At 40.8% G+C, this 25,323-nt stretch overlaps 3 protein-coding genes across 6 annotated transcripts; all 3 read right to left on the bottom strand.

Moving 5' to 3' along the window:
- Nucleotides 1–328: 328 nt before the first annotated feature.
- LOC123879292 (zinc finger protein 883-like) lies at nt 329–3,400 on the bottom strand. The gene is made up of 7 exons (XM_045926936.1): nt 3,085–3,400; nt 2,699–3,034; nt 2,506–2,648; nt 1,917–2,017; nt 1,612–1,717; nt 961–1,092; nt 329–427 (listed from the first exon to the last, which is right to left on the bottom strand). Exons 1-7 carry the CDS (start codon nt 3,398–3,400, stop codon nt 329–331), a joined length of 1,233 nt encoding a protein of 410 aa, XP_045782892.1.
- On the bottom strand, nt 2,634–13,759 carry LOC123879646. The gene is made up of 8 exons (XM_045927472.1): nt 13,493–13,759; nt 12,390–12,561; nt 11,231–11,323; nt 10,034–10,171; nt 8,409–9,224; nt 7,526–7,653; nt 6,240–6,314; nt 2,634–3,995 (listed from the first exon to the last, which is right to left on the bottom strand). The coding sequence occupies exons 1-8, from the start codon at nt 13,567–13,569 to the stop codon at nt 3,590–3,592; spliced, it is 1,905 nt and encodes a 634-aa protein (XP_045783428.1). The 5' UTR covers nt 13,570–13,759; the 3' UTR covers nt 2,634–3,589.
- A 3,051-nt stretch (nt 13,760–16,810) lies between these two features.
- Nucleotides 16,811–24,230, bottom strand: LOC123879491 (gastrula zinc finger protein XlCGF57.1-like). 4 transcript variants are annotated; one of them, XM_045927221.1, is made up of 6 exons: nt 24,160–24,230; nt 22,867–22,950; nt 22,263–22,339; nt 20,405–20,511; nt 19,012–19,133; nt 16,811–18,298 (listed from the first exon to the last, which is right to left on the bottom strand). In XM_045927221.1, the coding sequence occupies exons 2-6, from the start codon at nt 22,940–22,942 to the stop codon at nt 17,001–17,003; spliced, it is 1,680 nt and encodes a 559-aa protein (XP_045783177.1). In that variant the 5' UTR covers nt 22,943–22,950; nt 24,160–24,230; the 3' UTR covers nt 16,811–17,000. The 4 variants fall into 4 exon arrangements, with proteins under 4 accessions (XP_045783177.1, XP_045783176.1, XP_045783178.1 ...); XM_045927220.1 differs by lacking the exon at nt 24,160–24,230 and adding an exon at nt 20,122–20,267 and having other exon boundaries at nt 22,867–22,971; XM_045927222.1 differs by lacking the exons at nt 20,405–20,511; nt 22,263–22,339; nt 22,867–22,950; nt 24,160–24,230 and adding an exon at nt 19,884–20,041.
- Between the last annotated feature and the right edge of the window lie 1,093 nt (nt 24,231–25,323).

The following is a 25,323-nucleotide window of genomic DNA, read 5'->3' as shown; positions in this document are numbered from 1 at the left end:
ATTTCATATAAATTGGTTAAACGGATAGACCTTTAAGAAACCCGTGGGAACACTTTGGTTCTCCGTGATGTAAATTAACCCTGTACCAAATTTCATCAAAATCGGTTAAACAGTCGGGCCGTGAAAAGTTAGCAGACAGTCAGAGAGACGGACACACTTTCGCATTTATAATTTAAGTATTTAATTTCGGAGTCAGCGAAATCACGAATCGCGTAGTTGCCATCTAGCGAAGGGACAGCGCCATCTATTGACGCGTAGTGGCCATCTAGAAAATTTCGTGATAAAGTACGCTATTAGTACGTAGGCGACATCTATAGGTAAGTAAACGTCATCTAACATAAGTTACATTAGGCCGACTGTCCGGAGCTGGTAGTGAAAGTAGAAGTCCTTTTGGTTCTGGAAATGGTTTAAGGTGGAAGCGACGGGCCTGCCCGCGAAATTCAAATTTAATTTGGTTTTTCGCATTTTTTAAACTAATACGACAACGTAGGCTTATGGTTATTTTATTTGCGACGATAACAATATTATCCTCACAGGTTTATATAAAAATCTTTACTTGAAAGGGTCCAGGTTAAGAAATTAGCTATATGAAATTTGAATTTCGCGGGCAGGCCGGTCTCATGCCCCTTAATAAATCGCTTTACATGAAATTGTATAGAATAAGTAAAATTAAAAATAGCTGTATCCGTTCGCACCGATGGCAGGTAACGAAGGCCGCGAGTGTAGTCTGCATTCGGTACATGATGGTATTTGACTCTGTCGGCACGTTTCGCTGATGTAGGAGGTCATCCAGCGTATCACGTATGATTTAAGCACAGCGCCATCTGTAGGCACGTAGACGATATCTAGCGTTTTATCGGAGAGGAAGAGAGAGGTTGAAAGAGGGAGAGGGGTAGAGAGGTTGAAAGAGGGAGAGGGGTAGAGAGGTTGAAAGAGGGAGAGGAGTAGAGAGAGTCTCACCTGAAAATGTTTTCCACACAGCTCACACAACACTTTCTGATTGTTGGGAGAGAACTGGGTCCGGTTCTTGTCGGGGTGCTCGCGCTTGAAGTGGAATGTATACCGCAAGAAGTCTTTGAGTTCGATGCCACACTGGAAACAATAATATAACATAATATTTAGAAATTTCCTTGAAGTGTGTCATAAATTTTTAAAATATAGTAAAAAGCAAAATGTCATTTCTCGTTCAAAGGGCTGCATTGTAGAATGGCTTGATTTTTTTTATTCATTATAGGCAAGCGCTTGACCAATATCACACCTGATGGAAAGTGACGATGTGGTCCAAGATGGGACACGTTTACCTAGAAGATGCCTATTCACTCTTTTTTAAAAGATACCCAGATTGCAATTGGTAGGAAACACAGATCGCGGAAGAGTATTCCAAACCTTAGCCATGCGTATGAGGAATGAAGACGCAAAACGTTTCGTGCGTGTACATGGAATGTCGACGACATAAGGATGGAAACTCGCCCGACGTTTACTTCGACTACGTCGACGAATTATTATAAAAATAATAGTGAATCTCAGATTGTTTACTTGGGAACACCACACACAAGGGGACACAGGAGGGGGGAAGGACAAGGGGGGGAAGGGGATGGTGATGGTACTCACCTGTTCGCAAGTGATGACGTCAGCGGGGTCTCCCCGCCTCCGCTTGTGGCGACCACTGCCCTTGCTGTAGCAGCGCGGCGGCACCGCCTGGTTGACTCGCCGCGTTCTGTGACACACAGACATACAGACCAACACGAGTGATAGTACTGATGGTTACTGATTAGATACCACAAAATCCAGGATTAGCACATAGGCTACTTTTATCCCGGAAAATCAAACAGTTCCTACGGGATTTCGAAAAACGTAAGTCCACGCGGACGGAGTCGCGGGCATCAGCTAGTAATAATTAAACTTATGAAACTTACTCGGGAGTGAAGTGTTTGGGCGAAACCTTCAGATGCTGTTCGTAGGCCGCACTGCTCGCGAAGCGCACGTTGCACTCCTCGCACAGCGGCCCGTCTGGATTCTGGAACAAAATTCCAACTTATTTTCCATTATTTCACACTAGTATAGCCTACCTATTCCATAGACAAAGAATGGGTGGTATACTTACCAAATGTGTTGTATTGTCACTATGTCCGAGATCTATAGAGCGCACTTTGACTTTGCTCAGACTTAAGGCAGTGTTAAAACGAGACAGCGTTATACTGCTTGCATAAATCTGTCCCGTTTTAACTGAAGCTTAAGTCTAAGCAAAGTCGAAGTTTACTCTATAGATTTCAACCTAAGAGTCTACTTTCTACTAAGCTATTATACTGATCGCGATCGTTTTACTGTTACCCGTTGAGGAGTTCCATCCTCTATTTCCGAAACTCGTTCAGGTAGGAGTAGCCGCACTGATTGCAGATGTGGTCTGAAGGGTGCTTCACACGCAAGTGCGTCATGTATGACGTGTACTTGCTGTCTGCGCAGGTACATCGGCATAGTGGTAGTACTGTAGCGGCGAGGTCTCACCTCGACTTTGTCCAAGCGGTGAATCCTGCGCAAGTGCGAGCGGAGGCCCAGCTCGTTCAGGTAGGAGTAGCCGCACTGATTGCAGATGTGGTCTGAAGGGTGCTTCACACGCAAGTGCGTCGTGTATGACGTGTACTTGCTGTCTGCGCAGGTACATCGGCATAGTGGTAGTACTGTAGCGGCGAGGTCTCACCTCGACTTTGTCCAAGCGGTGAATCCTGCGCAAGTGCGAGCGGAGGCCCAGCTCGTTCAGGTAGGAGTAGCCGCACTGATTGCAGATGTGGTCTGAAGGGTGCTTCACACGCAAGTGCGTCATGTATGACGTGTACTTGCTGTCTGCGCAGGTACATCGGCATAGTGGTAGTACTGTAGCGGCGAGGTCTCACCTCGACTTTGTCCAAGCGGTGAATCCTGCGCAAGTGCGAGCGGAGGCCCAGCTCGTTCAGGTAGGAGTAGCCGCACTGATTGCAGATGTGGTCTGAAGGGTGCTTCACACGCAAGTGCGTCATGTATGACGTGTACTTGCTGTCTGCGCAGGTACATCGGCATAGTGGTAGTACTGTAGCGGCGAGGTCTCACCTCGACTTTGTCCAAGCGGTGAATCCTGCGCAAGTGCGAGCGGAGGCCCAGCTCGTTCAGGTAGGAGTAGCCGCACTGATTGCAGATGTGGTCTGAAGGGTGCTTCACACGCAAGTGCGTCATGTATGACGTGTACTTGCTGTCTGCGCAGGTACATCGGCATAGTGGTAGTACTGTAGCGGCGAGGTCTCACCTCGACTTTGTCCAAGCGGTGAATCCTGCGCAAGTGCGAGCGGAGGCCCAGCTCGTTCAGGTAGGAGTAGCCGCACTGATTGCAGATGTGGTCTGAAGGGTGCTTCACACGCAAGTGCGTCATGTATGACGTGTACTTGCTGTCTGCGCAGGTACATCGGCATAGTGGTAGTACTGTAGCGGCGAGGTCTCACCTCGACTTTGTCCAAGCGGTGAATCCTGCGCAAGTGCGAGCGGAGGCCCAGCTCGTTCAGGTAGGAGTAGCCGCACTGATTGCAGATGTGGTCTGAAGGGTGCTTCACACGCAAGTGCGTCATGTATGACGTGTACTTGCTGTCTGCGCAGGTACATCGGCATAGTGGTAGTACTGTAGCGGCGAGGTCTCACCTCGACTTTGTCCAAGCGGTGAATCCTGCGCAAGTGCGAGCGGAGGCCCAGCTCGTTCAGGTAGGAGTAGCCGCACTGATTGCAGATGTGGTCTGAAGGGTGCTTCACACGCAAGTGCGTCGTGTATGACGTGTACTTGCTGTCTGCGCAGGTACATCGGCATAGTGGTAGTACTGTAGCGGCGAGGTCTCACCTCGACTTTGTCCAAGCGGTGAATCCTGCGCAAGTGCGAGCGGAGGCCCAGCTCGTTCAGGTAGGAGTAGCCGCACTGATTGCAGATGTGGTCTGAAGGGTGCTTCACACGCAAGTGCGTCATGTATGACGTGTACTTGCTGTCTGCGCAGGTACATCGGCATAGTGGTAGTACTGTAGCGGCGAGGTCTCACCTCGACTTTGTCCAAGCGGTGAATCCTGCGCAAGTGCGAGCGGAGGCCCAGCTCGTTCAGGTAGGAGTAGCCGCACTGATTGCAGATGTGGTCTGAAGGGTGCTTCACACGCAAGTGCGTCATGTATGACGTGTACTTTCTGAGAGAAAACAAAGTAGTACATTAATAGGATATTTTACTCACACCAAGCAGGAAATGATTCAGCTAAAGGTGGAGCACGCCTGCCCAGAAGGTGCCTATTCACTCTTCTTTTCAAGGCACCAATATTACAGCTAGCGCGAAAAATGGAAGCCACAAAGGCGTATTAGCAATAAGCAATCGAAAATGTCAGTTTTTTTAGTTTATAAAATTACTAGCTGATACCCGCGACTTCGTTCGCGTGGATGTAGTTTTTTAAAAATCCCGTGGGAACTCTTTGATTTTCCGGGATAAAAAGTAGCCTATGTGCTAATCCAGGGTATAATCTATCTCCATTCCAAATTTCAGCCAAATCCGTCTGGTAGTTTTTGCGCGAAGGAGTAACAAACATACACACACACACATACAAACTTTCGGCTTTATAATATTAAGTGTGATATTATTAATTTTAAAGATTTCACTTTTATATCTATTCTGCAAATATTCGAAATGTAATAACCATTTTTAAATACCAACCAACCACAAAGATGTTTTCAAAATCATTTGAAATTCAATTCGAAACATAGTTTCGTTTGTGATTGGTAGGTGTGACTCAAAATAGTTAACACCCACTGAGATTTTTGTCTCAGTCATTTGTATGGGAATACGAAACAGAGAAAGCGGTATACTAACTTCATTCCACGGTTTAGACTATAGTCAAAATACAGGGTGTAACCAGAACGCTAGCAAAAACGAAGACACGTGATAGTACTGATGATTATTACTAATAAAATACCATTAAAAAACTACGATTTTTTTAAAATCCTGTATCTTTTTAAAAGGTCACAATATATTGCAAATAAAACATCTGACTGACGCTAGAGGTCAACGAACGTTCCGTAAATAGGTCACTCGAAGTCAATGCCGCGTCGTAGGTGGGGCGTTGACCCGAGTTTTGCTCGCTATACAATGCGGGTTTGAAAAAAACTAAAACTATAAGATAAGGCAAATGGTCACTGGCATCGGATTGTGTTAAGGGGCATGAGACGGGTCTGCCCGCGAAATTCAAATTTAATTTGGTTTTTCGCAATTTGTAAACTAATACGACAAAGTAGGCTTATGGTATTTTAATTGCGACAATGGGAGTATCATCCCCCAGAGTGGGGGTTTATGTAAAAATCTTTACTTGAAAAGGTCCAGTTTAAGAAATTAGCTCTAGTCTCGACTAATTTATGAGGGTAGTCGATACTAGAGCTAATTTCTTAAACTGGACCCTTTCAAGTAAAGATTTTTATGTAAACCTGTGAGGATGATACTGCCATTGTCGCAATTAAAATACCATAAGCCTACGTTGTTGTATTAGTTTACAAGTTGTGAAAGACCAAATTAAATTTGAATTTTGCGGGCAGGCCCGTCGCTTACGCCTTAAAGTAGCTTAATAACGTTAAGCTTTTGCTAGTGGCATCGTAGCGCCTAAACGAATGAACCGATTTTAATTTACTTTTTTTTGTTTGAAAGGTGGCTTGATCGAGAGTGTTCTTAGCTATAATCCAAAAAAATTGGTTCAGCAGTTTAAGAGTTATCAGCTTTTTTCTAGTTTTCTTGCAGAAAAGAAGGTTAGATAACCGTTAGGTTCATAATATTATGTCAATTGACAAATGTCAAGCTGTCAATATGGACGTTGCCTTGATACATAATTATTTATTTGAAAATGATGTTTTGGAAAACTCAGATACTTTGGATCGTAGGCGCGGAATAGTCCAAGAAAATCGGTTCAGCCGTTTGAAAGTTATCAGGTCTTTTCTAGTTACTGTAACCTTCACTTGTCGGGGGTGTTGTAAATTTTTAATTTACACTTATATATGCATTATAATTGTTGATTGTAGAACCTACGGGGGTGACATAGTCTTCTTAGATTAAACCCACACCAAAAAAAAAAAAAAGAAAAAAAAAATGGTTACTAACATAATATTGTGGGCCTTTGTTGCTTGAGAAAATATATTATTGTATAGTATACTTACATGAATTCATTGTATAGTATACTTACATGAATTCATTGTATAGTATACTTACATGAATTCAGCGTCACAGTGGTCACACTTGTACCGGGTGCCCTTGTGCCAGTTTTCGTGCATTCGCGCAGACTCGCTGCAACAACAAACCTTCATCATCAACAACCCTTCGCCGGCCCACTACTGAGCACTGGTCTCTTCTTAGAATGAGAACAGTTTACAACAATGTCCACCACCATGCCGGCCAAGCGCAGATTGGCAATTGGTTAGGGTAATCACATTAATATTATGAAGGCGAAAGTTTGTGAATGTATGTGTGTATGTATGTGTGTATGTTTGTTACTCTTTCACGCTAAAAGCACTGGGCGGATTTGGCTGAAATTCAGAATGGAAGTAGATTATACCCTGGATTAGCACAGGCTACTATTTATCCCGGGAAATCAAAGAGTTACCACGGGATTTCGAAAAACCTATATCCACGCGGGCGAAGCCGCGGGCATCAGCCGAGGAAACCTTTGTATTTTTGTATTTTTGTATGTTTGTATTGAATAGGCTCAAAAACTACTGGACCGATTTCAAAATTTCTTTTACCATTACTTAGAGGGATTCTTCCGAATCCGTATAGGCTATATTTTATCCCGGAAAATAGAAAAAATAAATGTCCACCCGTGCGAAGCCGGGGCGGGTCGCTAGTTTATATTAAAAAGCATGCTCCTGGCAAAAGCATACAAATGAAGATGAATTACGTAAATGGTAAAAAGCATGAATTTGACTCGCTCCAGCGAACGCGGGGCTGTATTTGCTTGTATGGAATATTATTGTAAATTGAACAATCGAAAAGAGCAACCGCCGAATTTCTTGCTGGTTCTTTGCGGTAGGAACGGCATTCCGAACCAGTGGTAGATTATTTTGACGATTCAAAAGCACTTGTAAAAAGTTCATTTGAATCTATAGGAACTATCCTGTAATGCTAGACGTACGTGTTGAAAAAAAAAAACTTCATAATTCTAGACGCATTTGCAAAATAATCTAAAACCAGTAAAGTGCGAGTAGGACACGAAGGATTCCGTACCACCGTGAAAGAAATACTTTTCTATTTTTTTTTTTGTTATGTAACTATAACGTTTTTCGGATTTTTACCAGACTACGGCAAAGCCAAAAGGAGACCAAGAAAACCTATAGGGTACTTCCTGTTGACCTAGATTCTAGAATCATGAAATTTGGCAAAATGTAAAAAAATACCCGAGTACGGAACCCTCAGTGCGCGAGTCTGACCCGCACTTGGCCGGTTTTTTTACCTATGAAAGTGGTAGTAGTAGGTATCCTGTGAGCTAAGCGGGAACTCACTTGGTCATGGTGGTGTAGCCGCACAGCGTGCACGTGTAGCGCGTCGCGTGCGACTTGCTGTGCTTGTGCAGCGCGTACTTGTCGCCCCAGTACTGCTTGCACACCGGGCACTCCAGCGTGCCGAACGCCTGCCAACATTCCAAATACAGTGGACCCCCGGTAATCCGACAAACGTTTTGCAGGGCAGTGTCAGACTATCAAATTTGTCGGATTATAGAGTACTGCGTAAGAACCCCTATAGTCTGTCGTTTTTTACAAAAGAGTACCTTGTAATCCGACAAATTAAAGATCCAACAATAAGATTCTATATGTCATTCATACCTACTCTGAAATGCAAGTCATAGGTACTTCACTATGTATGTCAAAAGTAAATCACATCACATCACACTAATACTATAAAGGGGAAAGTTTGTGTGTATGTGTATATGTATGTGTGTGTATGTGTATATGTATGTGTGTGTATGTGTATATGTATGTGTGTGTATGTTGGTTACTCCTTCACGCAAACGCACTAAGCGGATTGGGCTGAAATTAAGATTGGAGATGAATTATACCCTGGATTAGCACATAGGCTACTTTTTATCCCGGAAAATTAAAGTGTTCCCACAGGATTTTTAAAAAACTTACATCCACGCGAACGAAGTCGCGGGCATCAGCTAGTTCAATAATAAAATAGACTTGTCGGATTACAGAGGGTGCCGGATTAGACAGCTAATGATTAACAAAAAACGTATACAAATTCTGTATTTAAATTTCAACTCTCTAGTCTCTACCTAGTTCACAAGATACAGCCCGCTGACAGACAGACAGACGGACCGCGGAGGCTTATTAATAAGTCCCTTAGAAACCCTAAAACCCGCATAGTACAGTGTGTCTTGCTTACCTTGGTATGCTTCTTCATATGTCGAGTATAAGTAATTTCAGTAATAAACCCCTTATAGCATACATCACACTGAAAACCAGAATTCTTATAGTTACTAGATTCCTTCCTCTTGTCGATTTCCGCTATTTGCTCTTCAAGTGTCAATTGAGTTGTATCAAATATACTCAATTTGTTTCTGGCATTCCTTACTAATTTTGGAGCACCAGATTTTTTGGACCTCGATGTTCTTTTAGGTTTAGATTCGTCAACTTTTTTTGTAACGTTTCTTTTAACAGCCCGGGTTCTCTTACGAACAGTTTTAGTTCCAACCGGATTCCCTTTCCTTGTTATTTTAATGTTATTAACGACTGTTTTTGGTACGTTCTCATCAACACCTTTATCGGTTTCAACTTTAGTAACAAATTCAACCCCAACACCTGCCAAATTACTGACATTTAGTTCTTTATCATTCAAAGCAGTCAAATTTTCATCCAAAAATCCGTCATCATCAGTGTCATTGTTCAAAAAATCAACATTGTTGTCATCATTCAAAAAATCTACGTCAATATCAATGTCTTCATTCAAATCATTTTTGATACCGTGGACTGCTAATTCTGTAAAACTATCGTTTTCTTTACGTTCAAAAGCAAATACTATTTCATCTTGTTTTTCTACTTTGACTATGGATTTCGTCTCTACATTGTCTATTTCTATTTCTACGGATGAACTGTCGACAACATTTAGGTCACAATGGTTGGGTTTGAAAAACTTTTGTGTTATTTTAGACGCCAGTCCTTCGTCGTGTCGACTTATAGTTCTTATTTTTGGTACTGTTAACTGAAAAAAAGTAAACCCTTACAATCACATCACACTATAATATTATAAAGGAGAAAATTTGTTTGTGTGTGTGTGTGTGTGTGTGTGTGTGTGTATGTTTGTTACTCCTTCACGCAAAAACTACTGGACGGATTGGGCTGAAATTTAAAATGGAGATAGATTATATCCTGGATTGGCACATAGGCTACTATTTATCCCGGAAAATCAAAGAATTCCCACGGGATTTCAAAAAACCTAAATCCACGCGGACAAAGTCGCGAGCATCGGCTAGTAAATACTAAACTATTACTGGCTGAAATTAATCAGTCTTTATGTAATCTGTCCATAAGTTTACTTAGCAACATTGTTTTTTATCAAAAAAGACCTAAGACCAATGATTAACTGGACAGATGGTAAGCTCAAAATGCGTGTCAATCTTTTGTGTGCGTATGTCCTTTTGTCACTGTGTGCACCATCTAGTGCTGGGACGGCGAATTTGGGTATATCGATATCACATCAAAATTCATTTTTTATGTTACTACGACGGACTACGTGCAATATATACGTATCCATACTTAATATTATAAATGCGAAAGTGTGTCTGTCTGCTACCTTTTCACGGCCCAACAGTTTAACCGATTCTGACGTTTGGTACAGAGTTAGCTTATATCCCAGGGATGGACATAGGCCACTTTTTATCCCGAAAAAACAAAGAGTTCCTACGGGATTTAAAAAAGAACCGAAATCCACGCGGGCGAAGCCGCGGGCATCCTCTAGTCTTTTATAAATATGTTTTCTATAGAAGCAAAGAATCTAGCATGTATACGTACCACTTCGTGCTGTTTAAATAGCTCAAATAACAGCACGTGTGCTCTCAGACTCTTGTGTCGGAACTGGCTGCAGTTGGTGAGGCGCTGAGCACACTCCGAGCAGGCTGCCGGCGTCAAATACGGCACCGTTTGTTGCAACTGGAACACAACCAACATGTTACATAATACCATCATCATCAGCCTGTGGACGTCCACTGTTGGACATAGGCCTTCCCTGTAGAGCGCCACCACACCCGGCCCTCAGCCTTCCTCATCCAGCCACTTCCCGCCAGCCGCTTTATATCGTCGGTCCATCGTGCTGGAGGGCGTCCCACAATACACTTGGTTTCCACTCAAGGACTTTCCGGCTCCAACGGCCATCGCCTCTAAGACAGACATGGCCTGCCCACTGCCACTTCAGCTTGCTAACAGTTTGGGCTATGTCAGTGACCTTGGTTCTCCTGCAGATCTCCTCATTTCGGATCTTATCCCTCAGGGAAACTCCTAACATAGCCCTCTCCATAGGTCACCGAGCAACTTAGAATTTGTGAACAAGGCCATTTGTCAGTGTCCACATTTCAGCACCATAGGTGAGTACTTAAGAGGGCTTCTCCGTCACTCGTTTCATACAATCGTAGTTCCAATTTCATTTGAATATTAAGCAATCAAAGTCCATGAAATTTTACAGACATATTCCAGAAACTAATATCTATGTCAGTGGTTTTCCAGATTCCTGTTAAAATATTCGGTTTCAAAATTACGCGGTCTTAAAAAATTTCATACAAATCTTTGAGCCCCTGTAATTTTAAAACTACATATTTTTAGAAAAATCTAAAACACCACAGACACAGATATTAGTTTCTAGAATATGTCTGCAAAATTTCATGGACTCTTTGGTTGCTTAATATTCAAATGAAATTGGAACTATGATTGTATGAAACGAGTGACGGAGAGAGCCCTGTTAATACATTGACATTAAATTGTGTCAGCAGGACTTAATTACTTTGTATAGACTTCGCTCCGAACACATTCACAGCCAAGTGATTTAGCTTTCTGGTATGATGCCATGTAGAAATCAAAGGAGTATGGGTTTAATAAAAACTGCCAGACCCATGTGAGGTTAGCCCGCTTCCATCTTAGACTGCACTATCACTTACCACCAGGTGAGATTGCAGTCGAGGGCTAACTTGTATCTAAAAAAAATTTAAAACAACTTACTTGAAGACCTGTCAATATTTCATACGCTTGCTCCAGGTTATACTTGCTCAGTGGGTAAAGTTTACAATTTGTATCCAGGCATATCATACACACCTGAAACAATAGTGTTGTGAGGTGACTGGTGGTGGTTTGCCTTCATGCAAGTGCCAACAACAACTGTAGTATTTGGGTAAAAGAGAATGCCTAAAATCAGGCTATATTGTTTCACTCACTTCATATTACACACTCTTCAAAGTAAAATAAATAAATACTACAAAAATTTTCAAAATAATTTTAGTTTCATTTTTATTTTAATTACAAGCAAACAGGGGTTCAAAAATTATTAAAAAAGTACTTTTTAAAAGACCTGTACAATGTTTTTCAATAAGCTGAACCAACATATTTGGCATCGGAAACTTAAAATACCTGAAACTAATGTACATATTCGGCTTAAAATACCTGATATATAAATTCACCTTTTGTTTTTTTTATTTTTTATTTTTTTAAAGAATATTAGCCATGTTAAATGAGTAATATTCCCCTTTCCTCTCCAAGTAAGCGTCAGGCTTGTGCTAGGAGTAGGTACGACAATAGTGCAACGGCGGGGTTTGAACCATCGACCTTTCGGTTTTCAGTCCACTCCTTTGCCGGTTGAGCTATTGAGGCTCTGAGTTATATAGCACTGGTTTTTTTTTCACATAGTCCAGAGTACATTTCCAATGGTTAGTGATATATATTTTACTGATGATTCACTTGAGGTGCAAGAATAGATCAACTTCTTGCCAAATTCAGCTTTCTCCATCTATACTAATCTATATTCTATACTAAGAAATAAAAATGAAGTGTCTGTCTGTTTAAACAGGCTAATCTTCGGAATGGCTGAACCTATTTTGACAGGACTTTCATAGACAAGTAGAGGATTAACCAAAAAGTAACATAGGCTTCTTTTTTAACCGACTTATAAAATGGAGGAGTTATGTTTTTGAACCTATGTACACTGGTGTCTCAGAGATTTCTGAACCGATTTGTGTAGTATTTTTTTTTTGTCAGTAGAGGAACTTTGCGACATAGTTCCATAAAAAATTTGGATTCTAACTCCTCAATCCTGATGCTGCAGGACCTGACCAATCCTCGCGGGCGAAGCTGCGAGCATCATATAGTTATGAATAGCTGAATTTACCTGTACAAAGGGCACAGCCCCCTTTTGCACTATCTTTGAGCCATTCTTGCCGTTATAGAAGTTGGAGTCTTTGAAATGTAGGGAGCATACCACTGGGGCTTCAGGTAGTTCACTCTCTTCTATGCCTAGGGCTGCGAACCAGGCTACTCGACAGTATTTCTCTTTTGGAACCCTGAAATTCAAAGTATAATTCATCGTCTTCTTCCTGACCTTTCCCACTCTACATGGGGCTCTTCTACTTCCCTCTGGGCTGGTTTCCGCATTTAAACATTTCCGTCTGTTGTGCGTGTCTCTCTATCGTCTGGCTTTACAAAGACTAGCCAATGTCAAGTTTGTAGTTATTTGCAACAAGTTAGTTAAACTATACAAGTATGGACCCCGTCTGTGCCGGCGCTCGCCGACACACGCACGGCACACCCTTAGAGCGCTTTCCAGTCAGTTTTAACAAAAAAAAAACCCTCCAAAAAACCAGAGCAAGCCCGCCAGGTAACACCAACACAGACTAAGTCCGTTGTGCGTTTTGTTGGTGTTGTTATTGTGGTGTTATGGGGTTCGCATCCTTCCTCTTCATCCACTCACTTCTGCCATCCATCAACGCATCCACCCCTTTTGTTGGATAGATTCTGTGAAAGAACATAATTGTGTGTTATATGTTCTTTCACACAATTCATTTTGCAAACCTTTTCTACATGCATAAAGTACTGTTGATGTTGTAATTCTTATAATATTGTATAAGTAAAAGTTTATACGTAGCTACCAACTCCTTCCATTTGATCAATTTTAACAACTGTTTCAATGGGCCAACAAATTCTTGAAGACTCAGTACACGATTCTACTGGTGTCGCAAATATTCATGGGTGACGGTAATCACTTAACATCAGGTGACCAACCTGCTTGAGTGCTCGCTATTTTTATTAAAATACTCAAAATCCTTTCTTAGTGGGAGCTAATGTAAAAAACCTAGAGCATAATTTTAAGTTTTTACATCCATGATCCACCAGTTTAGGATGTATGTTATCTGCATGGTATAGTTTTAAATGTATGAAGATAAGAAAAAGATTATCTGATTATTATTTGCCTTCAAATTTGTCTACAGCACTTACTTGTGAAAGGTAACTTTTTGAGTGTTTTTCGAGTCTGTTTTTAAGCCATTAGTACAAGAGGGCACACAACACTTCATTTTATTAGTTAAGGTATTTCAGTCCATATTAGATAAATGAACTCCTAAGATTAGATAAATAGTACTACCTACTATGGTAGTAAATACTGAAAACAACAGAGAAAATTACTTATAATGTAACTTGTAGAGATGGACATAATCAAATTGAAGTTAATTGTTTTGCAATGATTTTCTCTATTTAGTATTGCTAATTAAAAAATCTCAATTTCACTGTTTCTTTTTAAATAATCATTACATAACTTCACGATATATCATGATAATAAATACAGCATATTTGTGTCTGCATCTTATAGCTATATTTAGCATGAGATAAGTACGTATTTAAGTGAACAAGATAGGTTGCAACTCCATGGCCTAGAAATGGTTTTCATTATTTTTTGCCTATGTGAAAATAGGGATGGCTTTTCAGATTTCTCATTCAGTTTAAATAACTATAATGTAACTTACTCGATTTTCAACATTGACATTTTCAACATATTCCCTAAAATTGAGGAGATTTGAACGGCTGGCAGCCTTTTTTTTTTTTTTTAATTTATTTTACGGCCTGGCAGCCTTTGTTCTACAACTGTCATAGAGATAGCACTAGTAGGTACCTATCATCCAAGACAACTGTCAACTACATCCCCCTGTCATTGTCATTCTATTACATGCTCTTTGGTCCATTTTACAATAAATAGGTTTGGTTCGGGACTTCGTCTGTGTTGGCGTTTGCTGGCGCGCGTGCGGTGCCTTTTTGGAGTGTTTGTTTGTAAGAAGTGGCCGGTTTTTGTGTTCTATGGTTCTGCTGGTGTTTATAGCTCTTTTGGCACTTGTGAGGACGCTGTTGTAGCTTTATGCCAGCACGGAGAACTATCAACAAGTGCATTTCTCAAGATAGCGGCTTTAGTTCCGATTTTGGCCACGCGCCAAAAGAGCCTTGTCGGATTTGTACACGAGGGGCAGCGTGACACTTCACAAGATGGCGGCGTAAGTTCCGATATTGGCCACGCGCCAAAAGAGCCTTGTCGGAATGTACCAGGGCGCAGCATGACAATTCACAAGATGGCGGCGTTAGTTCCGATATTGGCCACGCGCCAAAAGATCCTTGTCATTCTACAAAAGGCTGCTAACCCTAATTCTGCGTACAGACCGGCCAAACGAACGCCAACGAACGGGTTTCGTTGACCGTCGTTGCTGCAATCTGGACGGCTTAGCGAATGCCAAGGATCGCTCGTTGGCGTGTGCCGGCGATCCGAAGCGTGGCGGTAACATCAAAGAAATCGAGCTATTTGATCGAACTCTGTTTGGACGGTCGCCGAAGGCCAACGAACGAACGCTCAGTTGAAGCAAGAGTGCGTAGCGTGTAGACGTCCAATTTGATAATTACTTGGATATTTCTCGCCATTCAGATGAAAATATGTGGTTGTCCACCATCTTCGCTTACGTTTATTTTTTCTTGTTCTTGCTAACTCGTTTTGGTATATAAAACTAGCAATTATAATGATGTCGTCGTCGTCCATGATTAAATTGCGAATGAAAGAGAAAAGAACCGGAATCAAGTGCCAACGAACGTTCGTTCGAGCACTAAATGTATTTGGACGTATTAACGAACTCCAACGAGCGTGCGGAAGCCAACGCTAGCGAACGATAAATATCCATCGTTGGGCGTTCGTTGGCCCGGTCTGAACGAAGCTTAAAAAGCGTTGCGTTAAAACCCGGCGTTGCGCTGAATATACAAAGGACGCGTTGAAAAGCGTTGACGTGTGAACCAAAGCGAAAATTGTATGTCTATGGTGTGAACAGATACTTGGGAATGCATTTGTTCTATTCGAATGTTTTTCTAACGGACGTTAAAAAAGCTCTCGTGCGAATGGGGCCTTCGGGACTTGAAATAGCAACGCCTGGGCGCTTTTTATATAACATCAATTTTTATTTGTACCCTATAGGTATTTTTTGACAGACGGACGGATGGACAGACAGACAGACAACAAGTGATCCTATAATGGTTCAGTTTTACCTTTTGAGTCACGAAACCCTAGAAATCAGAGTTCCCACGGAATTTAAAAAAAACTTAGACACTGAGAGGCTGCGAAATACTTAATTGGTAGGTTTAAGTAGACAGGTAGGTATCTAGGTAGGTATAATAATAACAAACACTATGGTGAAGAAACTATTTAATTTAATTATAGCTAAATTATTACAATAGCAAAAGTAAAACGATACCCGTTATTCATGTTTAGGTAGATACTGTACCTATTTTTATTTATTTTTATACCTAATAGAAAATTAAAAATAATATCAAAGAAAATGTACTCAAAATATACTTAACTACATATGATACTACTAACTAAGACTAATGGACATGTTTATACTTAAAAAAGAATTCAGTAAAAACTGTAATGAACAAAAAAAAATCACAGTGGTTTCGGTTGTCCTTTTAGATTTAATTTATTTTATTTAGATTAAAATTTATTTCACTCTTAGATACTTTTATCACTAAGGGCTGGCGCACATATGGCGGAGCGCAGCGCAGAGCATTTTTCACAGTCAAAATATTATTCTCATTGTCGGACATTGTCCTCATTGAAATAATATCTAAAATCAATTGTGCGTCCGTGCGGATACTCGCGCATCCGCGCGCAGTCCCGCGCGTGCTCGCGCATTCTCTAGTACAAATTCGCGTAATGTGTCACGCGATTAGAAAACCTCGCGGGCATGCTCTGCGCTGCGCTCCGCCGCGCTCTGCCATATGTGCGCCAACCCTAACTCTTGTATGTCTATGATAAAGTGTAATAAAAAAAATGTTTCATAAATTAAGATCTGCACACGCAAAGTACAAAGAAAGCAGTATGGGAGATCACACTGAATGTATGCGTGTCCATTTGTAAGACAAGGGGCTGTATTGAAGCGCTCACATTGCATTAGGTACAACCTGGAGCTCTTTGTGAGGCCAAACCTTAACAGGGCTCTCTCCGTCACTTACTCCATACAATCGTAGTCTCAATTTCATTTGAATATTAAGCAACCAAAGTCCATGAAATTTTGCACACATATTCTAGAAACTAATATCTGTGCCTGTGGTGTCTTACATTTTGCTAAAAATATGTAGTTTTAAAATTACAGGGGCTCAAAGATTTGTATGTGAATTTTTAAGACCGCGTAACTTTGAAACCGAATATTTTAACGGAAATCTGGAAAACCACAGAGATATTAGTTCCCAAGTTTGGTTAGTATTCCAATGAGAGACGAACTACGTTTGTATGGAGCGAGTGACGGAGAGACCCCTCTTAATGTAACGACAATAATAGAAAACATACATAAAAACATCATAAAAAACATAAAATTGCCTTCTCGGCATATTTGAGAAGAATAAAGCAAAAATAAATAAATTAAATTAATATATTCTCATCAATATGAGTTCTTGAATGTGTGTATTACTGCTATGTGAACATTTATAGCGTTTCAACATATTTCTCACCAGAGTGTTGGGTTCTCATGTGAGTTCTTAAGGTACTGCTTTGTATACATTTGTAATTGCACACCTTGCATGAAAATCGTTTTTCCCCCGTGTGAGTTCTCATGTGTCTTTTTAAGTGACCGCTCTGTGTAAATTTGGAATCGCAAATCTTACATGAAAAGGGTTTTTCCCCCGTGTGGGTTCTCATGTGATATTTTAAGCTACCGCTCTGTGTAAATTGGGAATCACAAACCTTGCACGAAAATGGTTTTTCCCTCGTGTGAGTTTTCATGTGATCTTTTAAGTTACCGCTCCATGTAAATTTGGAATCACAAACCTTGCATGAAAACGGTTTTTCCCCCGTGTGAGTTCTCATGTGATCTTTTAAGGTATCGCTCCGTGTAAATTTGGAATCACAAACCTTGCACGAAAACGGTTTATCACCCGTGTGAGTTCTCATGTGATCTTTTAAGATACCGCTCCGTGTAAATTTGGAATCACAAACCTTGCACGAAAACGGTTTATCACCCGTGTGAGTTCTCATGTGATCTTTTAAGATACCGCTCCGTGTAAATTTGGAATCACAAACCTTGCACGAAAACGGTTTATCACCCGTGTGAGTTCTCATGTGATCTTTTAAGATACCGCTCCGTGTAAATTTGGAATCACAAACCTTGCACGAAAATGCTTTATCACCCGTGTGGCATCTCAAGTGTCTAATCAAGTTACATTTTTCCTTAGTCATATATCCACAATAGCTACACTTCAATACATTTTTGTCCTGTGTGTGTAAAATCAAGTGAAGCTTCAAAGATTTTTGTGAGTGTGTTTTATAATTGCATATATCACAAAGTAGATCGTTTTGAAGGAAATTTTCGGTTACTTTAATATTGATCTGTTTTGTATCGGTTTGTGAATTATTATTCGCGTCTATGTTTTCGGTGTTCGTTGTAGTTGGTTGCGTGTGTTTAGCTTTCTTTGGCACTGGTTCGTGAACAGCATTCTGTTTGTCACTAGAAGTATTTTTAAAGGCTTCGATGTTTTCGTTATTTGGAATATTTGGTTCATTTGAAGTTTCTTTAGTCTTTTTTATCGGCGGTACGTACTTTTTGTTGGAAGATTTTTTAGGTTTCTTTACTTTTGGTTCATCTGATTTCTTTTCGCATTTTTGTTGGTTTTCTTTATTGTTACTGTTTACTCGTTTGGTTTGATTTAATTTAAGTTCAACTTCCTTGGAAGACACGGTATGTGGTGTCTCTTTTAGGGTCTTCGCAGTTTTCTTGGGAGGAGCTCCTGTAACGAAAAATCAATTTAATGATACAATTCATATTTTAAGAAATAAGTAGTCTTATCTACTAAAATACTATACAGTACAGTAGAATCTTTTTTAAAAAAAAGTGTGAGCCTCGATAGCAGTTTTTATTTAGAAAATATCTATAGTACAACAAATCTGTGCAGGCTGTAACCATAACACTAGCAAAAATTTATCGAAGAATCTGAAAATCTGGGGAAACTCAAAAAAATTAAAACAAAAGAATATTAAATTAACTAGTCATTTTAATCATGACTAACATTCGCCTTTGCCCTCCAACTAAGCGTTAAGCTTGTGCTAAGAGTGGTTACGACAATAGTGCAACGGATGGGGTTTGAACCTCCGACCTTTCGGTTTTCAGACTGCTCTTATAACCGTTGAGCTATTGAGGCTACAATGACGTCAAGATAAAGTGTATCGGGCGGTTGTGAAACATGCCCTAAGTCTGTATCTAAATATTCAAAAGGGAAGGCTGACTGGCTGACTGGCTGATATGTATCAATGCACAGCTCAAACTACTTGAGAGATCGGGCTGGGCATGCAGGTAGCTACTATGACGTACACATCCGCTAAGGATTTTTGGAAATTCAAACCCTAGTGGGTAAAATAGGAGTTTAAAAGTGTAGTCTACGCGGACGAAGTCGCGGGCATAAGCTAGTAATTTATGATGAAATTGAAGATAATGTTTATGTACCGAATTTCTGCGCGTACTCCTTGGGGCGGTTGTAGGCGCGTAAGTCGACGCGCAGCATGTTCGCGAACTGCGCGCCGTAGAACACCAGCAGCTCCGTGAAACGGGGAATTGCTTTGATCGTCCTGAAATGGGTATTTTTCTTTAAAATTAGTGACAAATATACACTAAATGAGTGTAAATTACATAACATGATTATTTGAAAAGTGGCATAAAATTCTAATTTTAGTACCAAGAGTACTTATTCAATTAAAAAAAAAAGAAAAGTTTGTATGGAGGATATACAAAACCTGTAATACAGCTCGCCCCTGTACTGGTAAGCGAGCAGGTTCTGCTCGCACCAATGTCGCGAGTGCGCAGTTCACATAGCGCATCCAGTTGGTCTGTTTGTGTGTATGGAGGACTAGGTGACGCCCGCGACTTCGTCCGCGTGGATTTAGGTTTTTCGAAATCACGGGAGTCCTCTTTGGTTTTCCGGGATAAAAAGTAGCCTATGTGCTAATCCAGGATATTATCTATCTCCATTCCGAATTTCAGCCAAATCCGTCCAGTGGTTTTTGCGTGAAGGAGTAACAAACATACACACACACACACATACAAACTTTCGCCTTTATAATATTAGTGTGATGTACAAAACCTGTAATACAGCTCGCCCCTGTACTGGTAAGCGAGCAGGTTCTGCTCGCACCAATGTCGCGAGCAGTTCACATAGCGCATCCAGTTGGTCTGTTTGTGTGTATGGAGGATATACAAAACCTGTAATACAGCTCGCCCCTGTATTGGTAAGCGACCAGGTTCTGCTCGCACCAATGTCGCGAGCAGTTCACATAGCGCATCCAGTTGGTCTGTTTGTGTGTATGGAGGATATACAAAACCTGTAATACAGCTCGCCCCTGTACTGGTAAGCGACCAGGTTCTGCTCGCACCAATGTCGCGAGCAGTTCACATAGCGCATCCAGTTGGTCTGTTTGTGTGTATGGAGGATATACAAAACCTGTAATACAGCTCGCCCCTGTACTGGTAAGCGACCAGGTTCTGCTCGCACCAATGTCGCGAGCAGTTCACATAGCGCATCCAGTTGGTCTGTTTGTGTGTATGGAGGATATACGAAACCTGTAATACAGCTCGCCCCTGTACTGGTAAGCAACCAGGTTCTGCTCGCACCAATGTCGCGAGCAGTTCACATAGCGCATCCAGTTGGAATTGTTCTCGTCTTCGGCGTCTATTACGTGCGAGCGTTTGCCGTTACGATCGTATATCTATACAAACAATATTGCATGACACTCGGGATATTTTTATTCCAGGAAAATATCTTTATTTTACAGATTAGTAGATTTGAAAATACGTATATTCTGTTAAGTTATTTGCGGGATACATAGTATGGAGTGTGGGTTACCTGCCAGCAATACAAGGAGGTGGCCGCCTTGGCCCGCACGCCGCGGTAGGGGCCGAAGCGCACCCCACTGGGCAACGCCAGCGAACTGAACACTCCCACACCAGCTCCTACAGGACGGTACGGAGTTGCGTTCAAACTTTTCAAATCGGTATAACCTAAGTCTGTTAAAGCCTGAATTACTTATCGGTAGTACCTAAGATTAAGGCCGAAATGTTCTGTAATAGTCGTTAATTTCGGTCTTTTATCAGAATTCATTCTGTAAATCTTAAGTTTTATCTTATAATATACAGAAGTCTAAAAAATCAAATCAGATTGAAATCTGAATACCCCGACTTCACGCAAACTTGTCTGTCCTACAAGCAGAAGCTCATTAAAGGAAGAGAAAATCAAGTTAGGTAGGTGAAGCTGAGTGAAGGGATGACGGAGCATTTCAGGAGTAGAACATTAAAAGAAACTAAACGTTAATTCCTTTGGTTAACTAGGTATTAAACCTAAGATTTACCTAGCACTGGCGCAAGTCCGAAGTACAATTAATTATCACAGTTTGGACATTTACCAATTAACACTTAGTAAATCTTAGATATAACTTACTTAGTGTTTACAATAACATAATTATTAAGTAAAAAATAGGTGTTCGAGATAATCTTATTGTGAACTAAACATTTTGAAGCAACTAACAATATAAGATGTATAAAGCTACAAAATATTTTTATTTGCGAACTTATATACCTATCTACATGCTTTATAAGAATGATTTGATAGATTATTATACATAATTATTATACTAACTAGGCGATCGATGAGAATTTTTTATTTGATGCGATTTTTGACAAAACTAATGGTCTAGAATGAATAGGTCTTACATGAAAAGGGTAGGAAATGAAATAAATAGGTGTGTGAGTAAATAGAGTCGGTTGGTGGGGAGTGGAACCTGGGATGCCGGAGCGCGCGAGGTGCAGGAAGGCGTGCGGGATGGTGAGCGCGGCGCGCGGCACGCCGGCCGGGCAGCGCGCCGCCGCCGGCACCTGCCAACCAGTGCGACACGCTTAGACTGAGATTTACGAGTATAGAGCCCACTTTGACTTAGCTTAGACTTAAGACACTGCTGTTAAAACGAGACAGCGTTATACCGTTGCCATAAATCTGTCTCGTTTTGACTGAAACTTAAGTCTGAGCAAAGTCAAGTACGCTCTCTTATAGATCTCAGCCTTAGCGCTGAGTACAGAGTTCACTACAGGCGCGCCACTAAAGGTGAAACGGTACTCGCTTACCTCGACTGTTTACCTGTTACTATCATTCTTTATAGCCAGGTAGGTATAGCTTACTTTTTAACACACTTTAAAAAAGAAGATTTTCAATATTTTTTGGTGATAAATAACTCAAAAAGTGTTTATAGAAGTACTGGTTCTTCTCGGTAGGAACGGCATTCTGAACCAGTGGTGAATTATTTTGACGATTCAAAAGCACTTGTAAAAGTTTATTTAAATAAAAATATATACTATTCTATTCTATAATTCGGAGGATGTTGGTTGTGTTTGAAGGATTAAATGAGTGGCGCTAGTGTAATGTGGCTGGTACCGTGTCGAGACCCGTACTCAGTAGTGGGCCAGCGATAAGTCGGAGGATGTTGGTTGTGTTTGAAGGATTAAATGAGTGGCGCTAGTGTAATGTGGCTGGTACCGTGTCGAGACCCGTACTCAGTAGTGGGCCAGCGATAAGTCGGAGGATGTTGGTTGTGCTTGAAGGATTAAATGAGTGGCGCTAGTGTAATGTGGCTGGTACCGTGTCGAGACCCGTACTCAGTAGTGGGCCAGCGATAAGTCGGAGGATGTTGGTTGTGCTTGAAGGGTTGGCCTACCTTGTCGTCGGGCACTACAAGCAGCGGGCCGTGTATGGAGCAGTACTCGTACACGTAGTCGCGGCATTCCGTGCACACTGCAACACCACACTAGTGTTCACACTTAGTTACCATATTGGTTTACTCGAGTTTTATTCTAGATTAGCGCTTCGCTGTTATCAGACCTGCTAGCAAGTGATGATGCAGCCTTTAAGATGGAACACGCTTGCCTAGAAGATACCTATACTCTTGACTTGAAGGTACCCATATTAAAAGTGGAGAGGAAAACATGATGCCGGTAGGGCGTTCCCAAGCATAGCTCTCTAGATCAAAAAGATTTAACAGTTTTTAGTATTTTGGTAAATCAATACTTATAACATAAAATATCGTAGAAACGCAAACATATGTAAACTGTAGTAATGGGCAAGGGGTCCGTATTTAGCTGCAATTACCTTATTTAAATTGTCTCTGGTTCAATTAATCTATCTTTTCAGAAACAATTATAGTACTTAAATAAAAGAAAATTATTTAATCACATTATGTTTCGCGCAGATGGCTAATCTCTGTGGAGATTGACCGCCGTGGCTGACATTCGTTGTAGAGAAGTTGTTAAATAGGTACTCACACACATACTCGTCCGCGGCCGGCGGCTCTAGCTCGGCGTAACTGACGCGCGTCTGTTGGCGCAGGTTTCGAGACATGCTCGCTGCTGTACAGTAAAAAAAATTCGAACAACACTAATAATATAATAATAATAATAAGTTTCTTTATTAGGGTAAAAACCCAAAAACAAAAATGTACAAAAATGAAATAATATTACATAATAATAATAATAATATTTAAATTAAATTCAAAATAGCACACTGAAGGTGAGCAATTTTGAGCTATTTTCTGTTTGAATCTCGATGCATCAACCTCCAATGAGCTATTATTGGACTGCGTAGGTCCTGGCCTACCACCTGGAGGATGCTGTTATCAGAGCCACGCAATCTTTCCCAGAAGGAAGATATCCGCGTCCTGATAACAGCAAAGAAATCGGGCATTCCCGCCTCGGCGAACATGCTCGATGCGCTGCAGTATCTTGGAAGCTTCATAAGGATGCGGTATGCATCATTATATTGCACCCTTATGGTGCTAAAGGACGCCCTCTTGTACCGGTACCATAACTGACAGGTATAAAAACACTGGCAGTAGGCCCTGAAGAGGGTGCCCTTTACAACAATGATCATAGTGCTTTAATTAAGGAAAATATCATGAGGAAACCTGCGTGCCAGAAAGCTCTCTAAAGCTCTCAAAAGAAAAGCAAGCAAAAGAAAGCTCTCTCTCTTTTTGGTGTTTGAAATCTGCTCTTGGCCAACGTGGTAGGTTATGGCCTAAATTATTCTCATTCTGAGAGAACTGTGCGCAGAACGTAGTGATTACATACTCTTTGGTGCGCAGTAGTAGACCGACGATGGGTCAATACTTGTTCATGATGAACAGATGAAGATATTATACCTACCTATATAATAGGTATATCAAAAATGTCACCCGAGCGAAGCCAGGCAAATTAGCTAGTATAAAATAAAAGCAGTCTACTCCGTAGGTAGGTACTACCAATACATCGTCATCTTTTAGAACTGATCATTTATCTATATAAGCTCCAATGGGTAAATAGGTAGGTAGATCAGTGAGAATCCATTATTTTTCACGCAAATACTTAGTACACAACCGTCCCTCATATAGATACGTACTTTATAAATATATATTTACTATCGTGAACTACTCATAAAGAGTTAGAAAACATCTTCGCTAAAATTGTTTTTTAACGACTTGAATTCATCAATTTTTATTGATGCTTTGAACTTTTCTGAACAAATAATTCGGCGTTTTCTACTATATCCACGCATAAAGCGTTAAAAAACTATGGAAATCATACCTTCAACGCCTTTGTTGGTCCCGTTTTATTAGTTTTAACTAAGTAAGTTTAATTTTGTTACTTCACTGTCTGATGAAAAAGTGAACTGTGAAGTGATCACACTTTCCCGCCAAATTAAGTAAAATTTTTGTCTTTTCCCGCCAATACGTAAAATAATAGACAAGAAAACTTATTTAGTTGTACCAACATTATAAAATGAACTTAGATGCAAACATTCCTGTCAGAAATTTTGAATTGTACACACTACACTCTCCTTACGATTCTTCCTTAGTTGCATTCTATTTGGTCTCAACTCTCAGGTAATATTCCGTACGACGCACTCGCAAATAATCATTAAGCGCGTCAAGCTGAGGCGTCTGAGAGGTTTCTTGTGTACAGAAACTGATGAAAAGCCGCCCGGAACATCAACTTAGAACTCACATTCCTTGTACACATACAGTCTTCTTCGGTCTGAAAGACACAAAAGGCTAGATTCCAGAGCCGTAAAACCAGTTAAAAAACCCTCGGTCTGGGCTATGAAATATTTTTCCTATGCCTCTATGGTCTGAGGCATAGATTATCTCGGGCACAGACCCAAAGACCTTACACTGTAAGGTCTTTGCACAGACCACGATTGATCCCGGGCTCTGAGGCTGGTTACCATAGACCATAGAGTACGGGTTTTTTACTAGTTTTACGGCTCTGGATACCAGCACCAAACTATCCATTATTATCTATTCTTTTTCTTGAATAAAGTGAATCGTGGTTGATTTAAAATTAAACGAATAAACTAGCTAAGTAGAGGGCAAAGAGTAAATGTACGTCAACGGTGTAGGTCAACGGGAAGTATCCTTCAGGTTTTCTTGACAGACACGACGGACGGACGGACAGACAGACAACAAAGTGATCCTATAAGGGTTCCGTTGTTCCTTTTGAGGTACGGAACCCTAAAAAATTTGTATTGCAACATCAGATTGAACTACTTATGCGATCACGAAGTACCTAAGTAAATAATAAAACTGAAGTTATTTATTGATACATAATTTTATTTACATAAAATGTCTGTTGTACTATACAGGAGCAGATTATGTAGGCTCGACCTTAAAAAGAGGCATCATATTATATTCCTCTGGACGCTCTGCCCAAAAACCCAGAGTTGTATCTTCTTACTTCAGACTTACTCAT

Source organism: Maniola jurtina, chromosome 28 (genome assembly GCF_905333055.1).
Source record: "Maniola jurtina chromosome 28, ilManJurt1.1, whole genome shotgun sequence".
Classification (NCBI taxonomy): domain Eukaryota; kingdom Metazoa; phylum Arthropoda; class Insecta; order Lepidoptera; family Nymphalidae; genus Maniola; species Maniola jurtina.
Note: the sequence above shows the minus strand (reverse complement) of the source record. Positions and strands in the feature narration are given on the sequence as shown.